This window comes from Lepidochelys kempii, chromosome 2 (assembly GCF_965140265.1).
Source record: "Lepidochelys kempii isolate rLepKem1 chromosome 2, rLepKem1.hap2, whole genome shotgun sequence".
Taxonomy (NCBI): Eukaryota; Metazoa; Chordata; order Testudines; family Cheloniidae; genus Lepidochelys; species Lepidochelys kempii.
In genome coordinates, this window is record NC_133257.1 from 267,695,411 (window position 1) to 267,713,397 (window position 17,987).

The 17,987-nt window shown below is 52.3% G+C and overlaps 1 protein-coding gene across 1 annotated transcript; it reads left to right on the forward strand.

Annotated features, from left to right (window-relative positions):
- The first annotated feature begins 1,395 nt into the window (after nt 1-1,395).
- LOC140906194 (uncharacterized) lies at nt 1,396-14,129 on the forward strand. The gene is given in 6 exon segments (XM_073329686.1): nt 1,396-1,411; nt 3,278-3,528; nt 3,531-3,596; nt 5,501-5,627; nt 7,741-7,845; nt 8,718-14,129. Coding segments are annotated over 6 exon segments (2,877 nt in total). The 3' UTR covers nt 11,030-14,129.
- Nucleotides 14,130-17,987: the final 3,858 nt, after the last annotated feature.

The window sequence follows — 17,987 nt, forward strand, 5'->3', positions numbered from 1 at the left end:
TGCCAGAAGCCCAGTTCATTTGGTTTGTTCCCAGGACAAAGACCCCAGCCTGTCAGGGAACAGCCCAGAGCAGAGTGCATGCTGGTTATTTGTACCCAGCACCCACTGTGCTGCAGGATCCCCAGCGGGCTTGTGAGTGGCAAATCCCAGCAGGACTCTGTCTCTGTCTCCACTGCATTGTACACTCAGGGTGTGGGGCCTGGGCTTGTGGACTTGGGGTATCCAAGCCCACACTTGAGCATCCATGCTGCATTGTAAACCTGGGGTTACAATAGCAGGACTGTGTCCATACTGCGCTACGCCAACCTTCTGATTTGGGTGTGCGGCTTGAGCTGGGTCCACACTGCACAATAACAGGGTTTGGACCTCAGTTAAAGCAGGAGTCGGGCTCTGACCCATCCCCCAGCAGGCTCCTAGGACCCAAGTCAGACTGATCTGTGTGTGGCTGGCGAGGGGTGGGGCTCAAACCTGAGTCTGAGCTCTGGTTCACACTTCAGTGCAGATGTACCCTGTGCCACTTGCTCCCTGGGTCTCCATTCAGCAGGTCCAGCCTAGCCTGGCAGCAGAATGGACAGTGGCCAACCAGAGCTGATATGGTGGCGACTGACTGCCCCTCGCACAAACAGGGTCACTTTGGGACAGCTATTCACACTATCTCCCCAGAGAGAGAGAGACACCGGGGCAGATTCCCTCTCTGGAGAGCGGCTGGAGAGGGGCCTCCTGTGACACCTCACTAAGTTATGGCACGAGCCCCCAGGATTTTTCCTGTCTGTCTCCTACCTGCCAAGGGGCCCCCATGGCCATTTCCCCGAGGCCTTCTCCTCCGCACATGCTGATCCTTGCAGCCAGCTGCTAAGTCCCCTCCTGGAGTCCTCAGCTCTGCTACCATGGCTGCTCTACCCCCTGCCCCTGCCTGTGATGGGCGGCCGAGAGAGGAGCACTCTGCCAGCCAGGCTAGTATCCAACACTGCTACAGCAACACTGCAAACAGGAAATGATCACACGCTCCCAGGAGTCCCCATTGGCTACCAGGGAGCAGAGGCCCCAAACCACAGAGAGTGCAGAACTGACAACCCAGCCATGGCAGAGGGGTTAGTAGCACATGGGAAGGGGAGGGGCCAGCACTGGTCCCCACGCCAGACGGATGGGGCGGGAGATGTACAGAAGGAATCACAGACAATGAGGGCCTGGCTCACACATGGCACAGGTGAGACCCCCCCAGAGGGAGGGGAATGGGGAATGAAGTAAATCTCCCTGCATAAAAGCTAAATGCGGGACAGACTCAGAATCCCAGCACAGTGGAAACTTGAGAGAGACAACACTGCAGCCCTGTGAGAGAGGAGACTGAGCCTGCAGGACCCCCAGAAAGGAAGAATCTCCCTTGACTAATCCAAAATGACAAAGACCTTGGGTGAGGGAGGAAAATCTCCACTGGAAAGCCATGAGATCCATAACAGTCTGCTTCTCAATCAGAGCTGGGCTGGAACATTCACCAGGGCTAACGCCCCTGAGACAAGGGCTGATGCTCAATGCTCTGCAAATACGCAGAGTGAGAGATGTATGCTCCCCTCCCTGCTCCCAGCTTTTAAACTTGTACTGCTCGTCACCCGAGCGTAGGACCCCATTAATGAGCATAAACGCTATAAGTGAGCTCGCCCTCATTGAGATGAATCGTGCAAAAACCGCACCGCCAAATGCACATTCAAACCCCGCGCAGTCCAGCCACTGAGCCACGTTAGTGCGCAGCATTACTGGCTCTTCACAGGCATTTGCATCAAAGGGCTTCTGTTTGCACAGATGTTCAGGGATTGTCCGTTCTCTGTGGGTGAAATTCACTCCACACATGTAAAGCCCAGCTACCCAGGCTCTAAGTAGGTAGGATGGGGGTGGTTAATACTGCTATCGGTCACCTCTATGCTGTTTCCTACCATCCAGCTAGGCTTTTCTTACCTTATCTTGGGATGTCAGACACCCATCCCTTGATGTGTAATTGATAATGCATATTCAGATTCTGCAAAGCCTCTGTAGTCATTTAAAAGAAGAAAATATCTAGCCCTCGTGGGTGCAAACTGGAAAGCTTCCAGATGTGAAGGGAGTGTAACCAATGCAACCTGGTCTTTCTGAGTCTGCAGGCAGCTTGAAACAAGGGCACAGTGGTGTGATCTCTGCCAGTCCTCCATCAATCTCAGTGGTGTGTCAGCTCTAAAGCCTAATGCTGACACTTCAATGTCAATATTAACTATTTCATTGTTGATCATTTTAGCAGATGAAATGGGGCAGGGGATGGGAATGAAGCCCATGAGGATGGAATTAGAAGTCACTGTGAGGAAGGAAATGCAGCAGGAAGAACAGAGGAGACCCACAAAGACACAGAAGAAGAAGAGAAACAGAGAAAGGGGAAGGAATGGGAAGAATGGGGAAGGAAGAGAAATAAAGGTAGAATAGTGGTGGCCTAAAGAAGATTGTATTTTTCCACAGGGTGATGCTGGAAAGACCAGTAAGGTACTAAGCAGATAAATAATTACGTTAACTAAAAGTTTGGCCACTACATAATGTCCCTATTCAACTTCTGATCTTTGTGAAAACCTCCCATCGAGCTCAGCCGGGGAGCCAGGGACAGTGATGGGCGTGCAGTGCTAAACTCATACTCTGGCAAGTGAGCCATAATTAAATAGGGAATTCATCCATCTCCACTGAATCAGTCTGACCCCCCTGCACTAACAGATCAACCAACGCAACCTTCTAGGTTCTCTATATTTTTTTGGTATGGTTGCTTCTATGCTCCTAAAGAAACTTGTTCATGCAGAATTTGTGGGGCCTTTGAGGTGAAAACCAAACTGGTTGATATGAAAATCATGAAATCCAAATCTGCGGCAACGGTGTTGTTTTTATTGGAAAGAAACAAATACACCCAGAATTGCAGGCGTTCTGCGTGTGCTGCAAGGCACCAGCTTGTGCACATCTGCATGGTGAAAAAGCAGGGCTTGTGATTTTCAGGCCTCTGCTGTGAGGCCATGGCAGGCCCTGATTTTACATGCCCTGCCTCCCTGTGGGCTTAAATACCCACGACGGGTGCAGCACAAGAGCCCAGAGAGACAGAGACAAGCTACTGAACTTCCCCGTGCCTCAGTTTCCCCCCCCCCCCCCCGGTAAGGGGTGGGAGGCGGGGTAAGAAGACTCCGCTCAAAGGGCTGCTGTGAGCTTCCCCTAACGCCCTTCCAGTGCCTCAGACGCTGCAGAAGAGCAAAACAGTCGCTGGGTTTTTTTTGTCTGCCAGGATTGTTCCAGGTTCGCACTCCCAATGGCCACCAGGGGGCGGCCCATCCTCGCCCGGGGAGCGGGACGTTCTCGCCCTTTGCAAGGCGTGGAGGGCGCAAGCGGCGGGCACGGGTCCCTTCCTCCCGCATCTCCCCGGCTAACCAGCGGGAGCGGGCTCCCTCCTGCCTGCATGCCCCGCAGCCCGAGCGGGAAACCGGGGACCCCCTGAGTGCAGCTGGAGGCGCCCAGGGATCTGAGCAGGCGGTGTCTGCTGTGGCAGAGCCTGGGGCTGCCGAGGAGGCGGAAGGAAAATGTCTGAAAGGGAGTCTGGCTCGCAGGTAGGGAATGGATCTGCCGCCTCTCGGCTTGGCCCCTTTCCCTTGGGCTTGGCAGGTGATGCTGCAGGATGGAAACAGCCCGCAGGGAGCTGGGACTTCCCCCCTTCAGCCTCTGCCCTGGGCCTGACCCAAACCAAACCAAACCCATGGGCTGCCCTCCAGGTGCAGCTTTGTTAGCTGCACCCATGTTCCTGGGTTAAAAAGCAGCCGGGGGGAAGGGACCCTGTGCGACTGGTTTCGGAAGTAAAGAGAGACCAGCCCTGGCTCGAACATAAGCTCATTTTTAAACTCTGCAATCGCAGAATGAGATCCTGTCATGTTAAAACCAGCCATGAGAAATGTCATGATCAGAACGGGGGGGTGGGGGTGGAGATAAGCAAAGCTCTCATTTGACATATTTAGCAATGCTTCTGTGTGGGTAAAAATAATTTACACTTTATGTCATGTGGCCCAATTCTGCAGTCCTCACTCAGGCAAAACTCCCAGTGACCTCAGTGGGTTTCACCTGGGCAAAGAGTGCAAGATCAGCCCCCGAACTGACCAGGTGAAACCCTGGATGCTAAATGGGGATACTCTGTCCCCATCAGGGGATGCTTTGTTTGGTTCTGCAGCCCTTCCCTCCCTGCTCATCCCCACCAAATTCTCACGGTCCTCCTGGGGGCAGCCATTTTACAAGAGGCAGAAGCAGGAAGCTGAAATTTTTAGTGGTTCTGCTCGAATACACAAATGGTGCTCAGAGATTTTATTAAATTGCAAAAACTTGTACAAAAGTGCTACCTGGGATGTTGACAGGTGCTGATTGGTCGGGACTTGCAACAAGCTTGAATGAGATAGGCTGAGTGATTTTGATGCAATGTCTGATTGGTCAAATGCTAAACATTGCCTTGGTGAGGAACTGGCTTCAGGAATCATTAGGTGATTTGATAAATTTTCCACCTGTCTTGTCCCTGGTGCATGCATGGTAAATTGAAAATGGTGCGCACATTTGCTGCGAGATTGCCACACTTTGTATAACAACGTGTAATGTTTATGCCGTGTGTAAAATGTCTGTGATCATCCATGATTTACAATGTCATTCTATAGCAAACCATTGATTGTCATTTAAAAAAATTCATGCAATTACTGTGCACATTTATATGGAGGGTCCTGGGTGTTTGTTTTTTGCATGTGACTTAAATAATAATATAACACTTGTGATAGCTATCGTGGGTACCCTGATGATGACCCCTGCACATACCTAGATAAATAGAATGCGTTAGTTAAGTTTGAGAAGGCATTTCTTTGTTCTCTCTCTAAAACATGCATCATTCTACAGCACTAGTCCAAACCACTCCGTTTGACAGTCGCGATACTGCAGTGTTATCGGAAATGACTGTTGAATGTGGTGGTTTTTGATAGGTAAATTCTTTAAAACGCTTATAACAATTTCTTAGGGTGTTTTTCCCCCTAAAACTTCAGGTCTGATCTCATTCAAAGCTGGGTGAGTAATGACAATCATGTGTTCATTTTATTCAGTTAACATATTCATGGCTGGCTCGTTTTTGTACATGTTAATTATTTGCCCAGCTTCACAAATAGGAAGAATGCTGGTGAGAACTGTCAAATAATGTTTAAAAAATTCACCAAATAAAATCAAATGTTGGAGAGAGCTCGAATCTCAACCAAAAGGCAAATGAAAAAAAGAGAACAAATGATTTCTGCTGACGTTTGAGTGAGAGACCATGGAGGGGAAAAGGATACTTTTCCTGCAGTTAGAAAACCCAAAACCATATTTCTTCCTCCTCCTCCCAATCATGCAAAAAGGCGGAACATGAAGGTCCATATTTTCTTCTTGGTTCTGCTGTTGAAATTCATGTTGACCTGCTACTGCAGTACATCTGAATAATAATTTCCTGTGATTTCAGGTCCCAGTGTCATTTGCCGATGTCTCAGTCAGTTTCACCCGGGAGGAGTGGGAGATCTTGGCAGAATGGCAGAAGGAGCTGTACTGGGACGTGATGAGAGAGAACTATGAGATACTGATATCGCTGGGTAAGTGACTGTACATTAATGAGGAGCTGTCATGTCTGAATGGCTTTGAGAGTTTGTTCCCCTCCTTTTAATCTGCTAGAGAAGGGTACGGGCTTGGCAGCCCTGGAAACTGAAGGCAGTGTGTCCTAGCGGATAGGGCCGTGGGTTAGGGCTCAGGAGATCTGTGTCCTAGTCCTGGCTCTGCCACTGGCCTGCTGTTTGACTTGGGCTACTCACTTCATCCCTCTGTGCCTCAGTTTCCCTGTTTGTAAAACACAAAGCGCTTCCCAAAGGAGGTCAATATCATTATCCCAATGATACTGATCTTTTTTGTTGAAGCGCTTTGAGATCTACTGGTGAAAAGCAACCTACGAGCTAGGTCTTGTCTATCCGCAAAGCAGGGGCGTAGCAGCAGTGCCTACTTCTCACATTCTGTTCCAGCGCTGTCCACCCTTCCAGTGTGAAAACACTCTGGACGAGGGGGGAGTCGCTCTCCATGGTCTAGTCGGTCTGCTGAGACCACCAGTCAGAGCCACTTGGTGCCAGTTGGGCCAACAGCTTCTTGTGATTGCTGTGCTGGGAACTGGGATTCTCAACTTGTTTCACACTGGTGTCCTGAAGATCTTTGGTTTTGCATTAATGAGGGGCCACCTCTGTAAATAACCCTCAGTGTTCATCTATTTTGCCTGTAATCGTTACCCTCTTACAGAATTGAGTTCTCTCTTGTTAACAAGAACGATTTTGTTGTCAGTTTTCATAGAAGTGTCTAAAATTGATACTTCGGCATTGGCCGCTTATTCCCAGAAATAGCTTCTTGTTGAATGGACTCAGCTAACCCCACCTGCCTCATTGCCAGCCATGCAGGCTCAATCTAGCTTCTGAAAAATCAGGATGTGTTTTTTCTGCAAGCAATAAAGATCCTGGAATAGGGATTTAACTGGTAATTTTGTTGGGAATCCATGAGGCAGAATGAGGTGCAGCTTTGCTTGCCTGTATGTACAATCTATTAGATCTTCAGGGCTGACCATGGTAAAACAGCCAGTGGAACTCATTGCCACAAGATATCATTAAGGCCAAACACTTGACCGGTTTCTAAAAAAGGACTGGGTGTTCATATGGATAATGAGACTGTCCGGCGTTGCAGCGATAAAGGTTTAAAAAATAGTTTGGAAGGAACAGAACCCTTCATGCTTCAAGGCAGTAGACAGCCTTTAATTGAGGAAGGGATGTTAGGAAAATTTTTTCCCCGGTGGGCCGGTTATTCCAGAAGTGCCTACTGCAGGGGGTGTCTCGTCTTGTATTGCGTCAGGTGTTGGCTGCTATTTGGAAACAGGATACTGGACTAAGCGGTCTGATCCCATCTAGCAATTGCTATGCTCCTTGTAAAGGGCTCTGCTCACCGCAGATGTATCTCCTTGTGGCTAGGTCTGGGAATTAGCTTTCACCCTGTCCGGTGCCCCTGTGGTTGGCTGCTCGCACGTGGTCCCTCTGGCTCTTGGCGACGGGAAGCGCTCCCCCCACGTAACTCGGCCCTGCAGACCCGTCACTACACAGTCTCCCCCTTGCGGGGTACCAAGGGCCCACTGGACAAGCTGTTCAGATGCTGCCTCAGATGGTCTGTGTTCCCCCTCTCGGTCCTGTGCTGCTGCCCAGTGGCTGGTAGGGGAACCTGGGCCCTCCCGCAACTCAGGTTCTGGCCCAAGGGCCCTCTGACTAGCAATCCAGGGCTGCTCAGTCTCCATCCCTGTTGGCATTTCCCTGGGCTCCTTCCTAACCCCACTTCTCTATCTCCTGGTCTGTCTCTGGATTTACCACCAGAGCTTCCTCTGCTGCACGTGGCTACTTCTCCCCTCTCAGCCGCTTGCCAGACTCCCGAGTCCAGGACAGGAAAGCAGACACGGAGGCCAAGTGAAGCCTCTCAAAGCCACAGAGGGAGTCTAGGTCAGAGCCAGGATTAGCGCTGGGGAGGGCCTGCATCTCAACCCACTAGTAGGCAATTCTCTCCTGGGAAGTGATGGAAAGCCCACATCCGTGTGACGGGTTCAGGCAGGTTTGCCGTACAGCCCTTAGCAGAAGGATATGACTGCCATGGTCTGGCTCTGATTAGTTCCGATTGTTTGTTTGTGACATGCAGGTGGTGATATGCCAAAACCTGCCCTCCTGCTGCTGACAGAGGAATGGGGAAAGCCCAGTGCAGAGGATGCCTCTGCCAGGGCGGCCCTGGCCCCCGTGTCTATAGGTGAGTATGGGAAATGATGGCAAGAGAAAAGAAATGTCCCTGAGCAAAGGAGAGCTGGCTGAAATATTTCACCCCCAAAGCTTCTGTTGTGGAAATGGGGCCTTGTTTTGAGAGTGAAAAATCTTCTTGAAAAAATCTTCTTAAAAACAATTACTTGACATTTTTATTGTGCTCCAGGCTTCTGGTGCATGAAAAAATTAGAAACTGATGCGTTGCTAAAATTTCAATTAATTTTGAATAAACAAAACATGGGGCACTTTTGAACCCTACGAAAAGGAAACAAACAGTCTAGAAATTTGTAGCAAAACTTTTTTCCCCCACTTATTAACCAGCTCTAGTTTTAAGTAGGAAACCTGCTTAAAAGCTTTGTCATCACAGACAGCTTAGTGTGGTTCTGTCAGCGAAACAGCCAGGACCTGCAATCGGCCTGGCTTTTTATGGTACAGAAATTGGGATTAGTGACCCCATGCACAATACATGACTGTGTCTCCACTGAATAAGTATCGCCTTGCTCTTCGATTCATAGATTCTGAGGCCAGAAGGGACCACTGTGATCATCCAGACTGCTCTCCTGTATGACACAGGCCAGAGAACTGCCCCGAAATAATTCCTTTTAGATCTTTTAGAAAAAAAATCCCACCTTGATTTAAAAATTGTTAGTGAAGGAGAATCCACTTGGTAAATTGTTCCAGTAGTTAATTACTCTTGCTAACTCCCTGTTTCACATATGGGCCCTTTTGGAGTTCAGGGTCATGTCTTAGTTTCAGATTAATATGACTAGGAATTCCTAAGAGAATTAAATCTAGTCAAGAAATGCAGGGGGAGCTTCACTCTTCCGTGTGTCTAATGAGATGAGTGTTGTTTCCTTCCAGTTGCTGAATGCCTGAATGCAAGTGGAAAGGTGAAACTGGAGGACAATGAAGTTGAAATCCAAATCCCTGAGCATCTCCCTTTGTCTGTGGAGGGGAGGCCCATTTCTTGGGGCTCAGAGAGCAACGCTTCACCTTTGGGTGGTCAACTGCACACGGCCCCCCAGGTTGCTCTCGGCGACGTCGATGGCAAAGCTCCCAATGTCCTGACTAAGTGCAAGACGGAGCCCTCCAGGGAGGTGGAAGTTCCACCCGAGTGTCCTTCGTGGTGCGACGGCAGTTTGCGATGGCAGCGTCAGGTCGACGGCACAGCCCCGCAGAAGGCTCGCTGCCTCGTGAAGGAAGAGATTGAAGAAGAGGGCGGCTACGGAACGGGTTTCAGTGCTCAGCAGTCCCAGCGCTCCCCCGGAGAAGAGGCAGAGGCTCCTCCATGCACCGAGTACAATGAAAGCTACAGCCCATGGCTGGGCGCCGCCGGCAGCCAGAGGACTGGTGTCGGTGCGGATCTGTCCGGTGGCGGCCAAGACCAGCGTGTTGTCATCTGCAAGACTGAGATAAGGGATGACCTCCAGGTTCACGTCATGGAGGAGCCTTACCCGGGCGTGTCCCCGGCCGGCGACCAGCCGCGAGATCAGTTCCTGCAGTGCTCCAGGTGCGCCAGAGACTTCCTGCGCCGCTCGGACCTGGTGAGGCACTGCCGAGCGCACAGCGGCGAGCGGCCGTACCGCTGCAACCGCTGCGGCAAGGGCTTCCGCCGGCGCTCGCACCTCAGCGACCACGTCCGCACGCACACCGGCGAGAAGCCCTTCCCTTGCCACCTGTGCCCCAAGAGCTTCAGCCGGCGCTCCACCCTCAAGAAGCACCAGGAGACCCACGCCAAGGAGCGCCCCGAGGAGCCAGCCTGGCAGAATGACCCGCCGAAGCCATGCCGGGCCCGCAAGGCGGACAAGGCCTACCCGAGCGGGAGGGGTCACGCAACCCAGCAGGGGAGGACGCACGCCGGGGGGAAGCCCTTCTCTTGCGGTGTCTGCGGCAAGAGCTTCAGCACGCGTTCCTACGCTGCCAAGCATGAGCGTGCCCACCTGGAGGAGCGGCCCTACCCCTGCGCCCTGGGCCCTGAGAGCTTCGCCGGGCAGCGGGCCCCGGCCAGGCGCCAGCGGGCGCCCGGCGGCGAGAAGCCCTTCCCCTGCGGCTTGTGCGGCCAGTGGTTCCGCCGGCGCTCGCACCTCAGCGACCACGTCCGCACGCACACCGGCGAGAAGCCCTTCCCTTGCCACCTGTGCCCCAAGAGCTTCAGCCGGCGCTCCACCCTCAACAAGCACCAGGAGACCCACGCGCGGCCAGGCCTGCACACCAGCCGGGACAGGGAGCCCGTCCACAAGCTGCCCCGCCGCGGCCACCCAGCCGCCAAGCCCTACCCCTGCCGCAGGTGCCACAAGAGCTTCAGCACCCGGGCCTATGCCCAGCGGCACGAGAGGGCTCACACCGGGGAGAGGCCGGGTCTGCCTGGCATGGGCGACCGGCGCTTTCGCAGGCAGACTCGCACCGTCAAGCATGAGTCCGGCCCCCGGGGAGAGGAGCCGTGTTGGCCCCACGGCCAAGGGAACTGGGTCGGGTCACAACCGCACGCCTTCAAGGAGGAGAGGCCATTCCCGGGGGCCAGCGTCCTGGGGGGGGCGCCGGAGCATCTGCCTGCTCCTGCCAAGGACAAGCTCTACCCCTGCAGCCTGTGCGAGAAAAGCTTCAGGTGGCCGTCGACCCTCAGCAAGCACCAGAGCAGCCACGCGGCCAGGAAGCTGCATCCCTGCCCGCTGTGCCCCCAGAGCTTCAGGAGCTCGCTGGCCTTGAAGAGGCACCAGCCGAGCCACACGGAGGAGAAGCCCTTCTCCTGCAGCCTGTGCCACAAGCAATTCCGCCGGCGCTCCTACCTCAGCGTCCACCGGCGAGTGCACCTGGAGAACGGCCCCTACCAGTGCGCCCTGTGCGAGAAACACTTCATCTTCAAGTGCGACTTCGTCAAGCATTACGGCTTCCACACGGGCGAGCGGCCCTACCCCTGCAGCCGCTGCGCCCGCAGCTTCCGCAAGCAGTCGCACCTCACCGAGCACCTCCGCATCCACACCGGCGAGAAGCCTTTCTCCTGCAAACTGTGCGACAAGCGCTTCGGCCGCCGCTCCACGCTGACCAAGCACCAGCAGATCCACAGCCGGCGCGCGCCCCTCCGCTGCACCGACTGCCGGAAAACCTTCGCCGTGGAGTCGGTGTTTCTCGTGCACCAGAAAATGCACGGCAGGACGGCTGCGCCCAGTGTGTGACTCTGTTTCCAGAAGCACGGCACACCTGCATGGGCCACAACATCTGGGCAGCCGATGATCTGTAGCCAGCTGCTGCATGGGCCAGCGAGTCACTCCAAAGGTCAGCTTTGCTGACTGCCAAAGTGGAGAAGGGGTCTAGTCAATTGCCAGGTGCCTCCCGCTTAAAAACGGCACTAGGGTTATTTTCATGACTGCAGTGGACAAAGGATCCGCATGGAAAACTTTGCTTGGATCATACAGCGGGCTGGAGGATATGCAAGACATAAGAGAAATTATTGAAATATGAGCTATTCGTTATGCCTCTGGGCGAGTCCCCAGCAGTGGGGATTGAACCTGGGATATCTAGATATCAACACATGAGCCTCTCTCCTGCTTGGGCTAAAAGACTCAGCTGTTTAAAGCTAAGAACATAAGAACAGCCCTGCTGGGTCAGACCAATGGTCCATCTAGCCCAGTGTCCCGTCTTCCGACAGTGGCCAATGCCAGGTGCCCCAGAGGGAATGAACAGGGAATCACCAAGTGAACCATCCCCTGTCGCCCATTCCCAGCTTCTGGCAAACAGAGGCTAGGGACACTCAGAGCCTGGAGCTGCATCCCTGACTATCTGGGCTAATAGCCATTAAGTGCTATATCCTCCATCAACTTACCTAGTTCTTTTTTTTAATCCTGTTACAAGTTTGGGCTTCACAACAGCCTCGGGAAAAGAGCTCCCCAGGTTGGCTGTGCGTTGTCCTGATGTTTGTTTTAAACCTGCTGCCTATTAATTTCATTGGGTGACCCCTGGTTCTTGTGTTACGGAAAGGAGTAAATAACACTTCCTTATTCACTTTCTCCCCACCTGTCAGGATTTTATAGATATCTATCATATGCCCTCTTAGTCATCTCCTTTCCAAACTGGAAAGTCCCTGTCTATTTAATCTCTCCTTATATGGAAGCTGTTCCAGACCCCTAATCAGTTTTGTTGCCCTTCTCTGTATCTTTTCCAATTCTAATCCATCGTTTTTGAGATGAGGTGACCAGATCTGCACACAATATTCAAGGTGTGAGCGTACCATGGATTTACATAGAGGCTGTTTGATATTTTCTCTTGTTATCTCTTCCTTTCCTATTGCCACTCTGTTCATTTTTCTGAGTGCCACTGCTCATTGAGCAGAGGTTTTCAGAGAACTATCCATGATGACTCCAAGATCTTTCTTCATACATCATTTTTTATGTCAGTTGGGATTATGTTTTTCCATGTGTATTACTTTGCATTTTATCAGCATTAAATTTCATCTGCCATTTTGTTGCTCAGTCACCCAGTTTTGAGATCCCTCTGTAACTCTTCGCAAACTGCTTTGGACTTAACTATCTCGAGTAATTTTGTATTGTTTGCAAATTTTGCCACCTCACTGTTTACCTCTTTTTCCAGATCACTTATGAATATGTCAGACAGCCCTGGTCCCACTACAGACCCCTGCGGGTCACCACTATTTTCCTCTCGCCATTGTGAAAACCAACCATTTATACCTACCCTTTGGTTTCTGTCTTTTAACCAGTTACTGATCCATGAGAGGCCCTTCCCTCTTATTCCATGACTGCTTACGAGTCTTTGGTAAGGGCCTTGTCAAAAGCTTTCTGAAAATCTAAGTACGCAATATTCAATGGATTACCCTTGTCCACATGTTTGGTGACGCCGCTCAAAGAATTCCAGTAGATTGGTGAGGCGTGAGCTCCCTTTACAAAAGCAATTTTGACTCTTCCCCAACAAACTGTGTTCACCTATGTGTCTGATAGTTTCAACCAATTTGCCTGGTACTGAAGTCAGGCTTACTGACCTGTAATTTCCGGGAGCTTTTTAAAAAAATGGTTGAAACGTCCCCACGTACAGCCGCGTGAAGAATACAGGTACTTTGCCTGTCGCTGCACGCCACAGTGAAAGGCTCTGGTAGGGGGCGGCGACGGGACACTCCACTGTTAAAAGTAGCAGTGTAGACGTGGGGGGCGCTGCTTGGGCGTGCAGAGAGCTGTGTCGGGTGAATATGGCCTAGAGTTCAGGTGCACAGGGCATGCTACTCGCCTAAACCGTGTCTTACCATCTACCCTGCTGGTTATGCCTGTGCTAGGGGGTTGCAGCATTTGGACTCTACCTGCTGCCAAAAGCGTAGAAGAAGCCTTAGCCAACGCTGTGGCAGGCTCCTCAACCGCTATCTGTGGCCTAGCTACCGCTAGAGGGGGACAGAGCTCCGCCGTGAGTGGTCGCCGCCTACATATTAAAGAGTGTTTTCTCACCTGGGGCTGAGACTCCATCAGCTCTCATGTGCTAAGCTTGGTCACGCCAGGTCAGTACTTGGACGGGGGACCGGCTGCTGAAGGCAGGATGGGAATTCGAAAGGTGACTCTTCCACGTGAGCTGGTGCTGAACCCAGGGCCCAGCATGGTGCGAAGGGACACAGTGCTTCTGGAGGTGCTGATGTTTGGATGAGATGTAAGACTGGGGTCCACCACTTGTCCTCATTAAAGATCTCCTGAAGTGCGTCCAGAGTGCTATCCTGGCCCCATCCCATCTCTGGTATCAGCATTCAGCCAACTTGGAAATCTGTCCCCACACTTTCAGTCGGATGGGATATTCTTCCTGCTGTGCCGTGTTACTGCGTGTAGTTAAACCGTTGCCATGTTCAACCCCAGAGGCAGCTGCATATCAGTGATAGAGTCAAGGGGTAATTTCCAGTGTATATAGTTGAAGACTGCAAAGAACGAGATGTACAAGATATTACCACTAATATCTAGCTCAGGCCTCCCATAAGAGACATGTGCCCACAGGGTGGGGGAAAGAGTTCTTGTAAACGTAGCCTGGTATCGGAGCACAGTCGACTGGGTAGTCCTGGTGGTGCACAGGTGTGTGGAATGCAGCATCCAGCCTCCGCAATACAGACCTCCTCTTGCTTCTGGCTCGGCCTCCTACTTAAAAGACTGATGGTTTTTACTGTAGGTAACAAGGGTGAGAACCAATTGCACTGATTAGTCAGTAACGATTCCAGTTCTATCACCGTAACCCGATGCTCAATTTCTTGCACTCAATGGCTTAGCTGTAAATGGACAATAAAAAGGTTTATTACAAGTGCTGTGGCTGGTTATTATCTTGGAATAGGACCTGAGTTCAGGTCAACTGTTGGTCTTTTATTTAAATGTTCTAATGGTGGAATATGTCTGGGCCAAATCCCAATGGACCTTGGCAGGAAGCTCCGGGAAAGAATCTTTCCCATGCGTGGCTTCCTCCGTTCTCCTGGGAGGCAGGGGAGGACTTCAGCCACCCTAGTCAATAAGAGGGTGCCTGGAGCATTAGGCCAAAAGCACACAACTTGTTTGTCATGTCTCGTCCAGTGTTAGCGAGATGCCAGGAGTTCTCCTGGAGCAGGAGAGGCAGGGAGCTGTACAGGGTTGGGTGCCAGCCTGGGAGCTCGGGCCAGTTCTGCCATTGACTTACTGGGTCAGCTGCTCAAACTTTGCAGGCATCTAAAAAGTTTGTCACCGTTCCTTGCTATTGTCCTGTTGGATGGGTGGCAACACCCAGAGCGCGCAATGCCCTGGCCTGCCAGGCAAACGCAGGCTCTGCCTTGGGCCTGAGAAAGGGTGACCTGGCTTGCAGAAGGGATGGGCTCTCAGAGCTCCTACCTACATTGGTGGCGAACTGGGAGTGTCCAGCCCTGCTGAAAAATCCGCCCATTCCTAGGGGACTCACTTCAAGCACCTGCATGTGGCCAGTGCTTCTTGGCTCTTATGAGCTGTGGCTTACACACATCACCTCGCCTTAGTGTTTGGGCATGTCCGCCACCTGCCTGCCCCCTGCCCTCTGTGTCTCGCTGGTGCCGACGTACGTGGATGAGGATTCCAGTTCTGCTCTCTCCAGAGCCGTACAGAGGGAGTGACATCCTCACTCCATGCCAGGATGCTGCAGTGACTGCATCCCTTCGTCCTCCGTTGCCCACACCAGGCGTGTGCTGGACAGGCACAGCGGTGCACTCAGTGCTGAGATGCTGTAACGCACAATGTGGTTTGTTACCAGCTAGCGTTTCCTGCAACAGCATATGTCTGGAACATAGCATCTTAGCACCAGTAACCTGATGGTGCTCTGAGCCCTTTAGAAATAGGAATCCTCACCCCCCTGGCCCTTTTTCCGGAGGAGTACAGAGAGGTGCAGTGACTTGTGTGAGGGAATCCATGGCAGAGCTGGGTCTAGAGCCCCCCTCGGATTTATCTATTGAGCACGATTCACAGGGATCTCTAGGTATTGCATCTCCTGCCTTCCCAGCCTGTACATTAGCTACGCTGGGGTCCCTCCTATAGGTTGAGCCATGTAGCCCCCACCACTACACCTGGAGTCAGACTGCTGGGAGAAGGAGCCCTTGGTAAGTTCTTCAAGGGGCTTTCCAAATCTGGGCCTCAGAGCCAGGTTGCGCCTGCAATGTGCCCTGGACTGGCCTCTGGCTGTGGTCCTGTCTCAAGAGTACTCTTGAGTGTGTGCTGGCGGTCAGGCACCCCGGCCTTTCCCAGCTAGGATACAGCTCCAGCCCCAGCCTGGGCCCTGATCTGCTTGTACAGCCAATTTCCCACAGCCCTCCCCTGGCTGCTTGGGCCAGCGCTGGACTGGGACCGGTGGCCATTGCTGCTGCCCATGCAGGGCTCTCACTGTGGGGGTGTCAGGCTGCCTGTAGCTGAAGAGCCAGGTCTGCCCTGAGTCCTCTCCTCTTGGCTCCTGTCATATGCCCAGCTCAGGGCCTTCACTTACCCTCCCTCCCTGGCCCATGGCTGGCTGGCCCCTGCAGCCCTCCTCCCAGCTTGTGCAAGGACCCTATTGCTTGCCCCACAGGGGAGGAGCCCGGAGTGGCTGTTATAGCATTACTGCAAGCCATGGGTCCCTGGTGGTTGATAGGAGAATTCAGGGGCACTCTGAACCCTAGCAATCTTCTTAAGTCAGCCCGTTCTCCCCTATGTATTTATTTGCTATTGCTACCCCCAAGGGTGCTACCCCTGCCTTGCCAGCTGGGATTGTTTAGCAAGTATCAGTAGGGGCCTGAACTGGTCGTTCTGGCATCCGCCACCCACGGAGCTGCTCTGAGCACGGCTCAAGGATTGTGACCAGAGCGTGATTGAACCAGCCACTGGCCGAGACAGTGGTGGAGCAGGCCTCTCCGGCTGGGACCATCTACTCACACTCCATCCATAGTCCCAGTGGAGGTGGACGGTTCTCATCAAGTGACCAACAGTGAAATATTTAATGCTAATGATGTTTAAATTGTCATCATTTGGGTTCAGACTCAACACCTCCTTGAGATGAATGGGGCACTTTACACCTTGCTTTTGGGCCTAGTCCTAACTAACAGAGGCCATGAATTGCAACCCAGAAAGAGGCTCCACTCCAAGAAATATTAAAATCGCACTGTAATAGGGATGCACCTGGCTTTTACAGCGCCCTACAAGAAACCCTGTGGTTCTACTATACCCTGCCCCAGGAGAAGAGCAGCGAAGGTGGGTCATCCAGGCCTGCCTAGGCAGGCCTCAGGGAAGCAGCCAATCAGAGCCCAGCTGGGTCAGATAAAAGGATCTGCAGGGGCTCAGCAGTCAGTTCCTGGTGGGGACCAGATGGGCGAGGCAGGGTGCCCTCTCCAGCTGCAGAAGCTTGAGGGACTACCAGAGTTAGGTTCCCGCAGCATTTGCTGAAGCTGGAGAGAGAGGCCCCGAGAACTTTTAACCCTGAGGTAAAGGGTGCTGATAAGAGGGCCGCAGGAAAGGCCCACGGAAAGAGCAGCAAAGACTTGCAATTGGGCAGCATGTGGCCTGAGGTGGAACCTGGAGCAGGGGGCATCTCAGCTTCCCCCACCGACAAAGTGGTGTAAACCTGGAAGCCTGAATGAAGGGCTGAATTTAAAGGGCCCAGAGCTGGGGCTGAAAACTCTGGGGAGGGCAGACAGTTCCACTGGACTTTGGAAGGGGTTTATTGTGACTGTGTGAGCCAGCCAGAGGGCTGAGTTCCTGAAGACCTGCCAAGCCTGGTCAACAACCTACGGGGGAGTGCCAGAAGCGGGAAAAGGACTGCGGTACCACACCCAGCCACCAGGAGGCACTCAAGAGGTGAATGTCCCCCATTACAAGCACATTCAGTGTGGGGATGGTGGAAGTTGATCCCAGTGATAAGAGGGCTGCTCTGACTCAACACACTCAGCTTATAACTAACTAGCCGCCTGTAGCTGGAGGGGCTCTCTGCTGCCCTTCAGACTCTGCTTCAGGGAAGTGAAGCAGAGTGCAATTTAACCACTTAGCATGGAAAGGAAGTTAAGACCTGATTCTACATCCATTGGACATCACTGGGCAGCTTTCCATGGGATCAGGCCTTCTCTGGGCAGAATTTAAGTACATTTTCAATACAGCTAGAGTAGGGATGGCCAGCTACTCTGGAAGGGGGGAAACACTGGTACAAATGGGTTAAATAAATGCATTCTACCTTGGGTCCGCATTGGGAGTTCATGGGAATTCTGCCAGAACACCACATTATGGGTTGAGGCTGCAGTTAATTTTGTAGTAAGTCCTCTGCTTTGCTGACTACAGATTCACGCCTATGGGAATGCTGCTGTGGTGAACACTTATTTCCCTGCCTCCAATGAAATGGTGGGAGGAAAACGGGTCACTGCTGTTTCACTTCTTCCTATGGAGTTGGGTTCAAAAACATGGCCTCTACATTTGGCTTTTTAAATAATTTATTTAAACTCACTCCTTCAAGTGGGCTTAGAATGCAGCTGCGTACATTTAAACACTCCTATGTAACCTTCAGGCTAGGGTCTGTACGCTCACACAGTCACATAACCTTCCTTGTCTTTGTTCCCCCCTCCTGTGACGACTCCTGCTGTCAGATTAGCCAGTTGGGGTCAGGACTCAGTATCCACAATGTCTTGCACCTGCTCCTTTATTATTTAGTGTCATA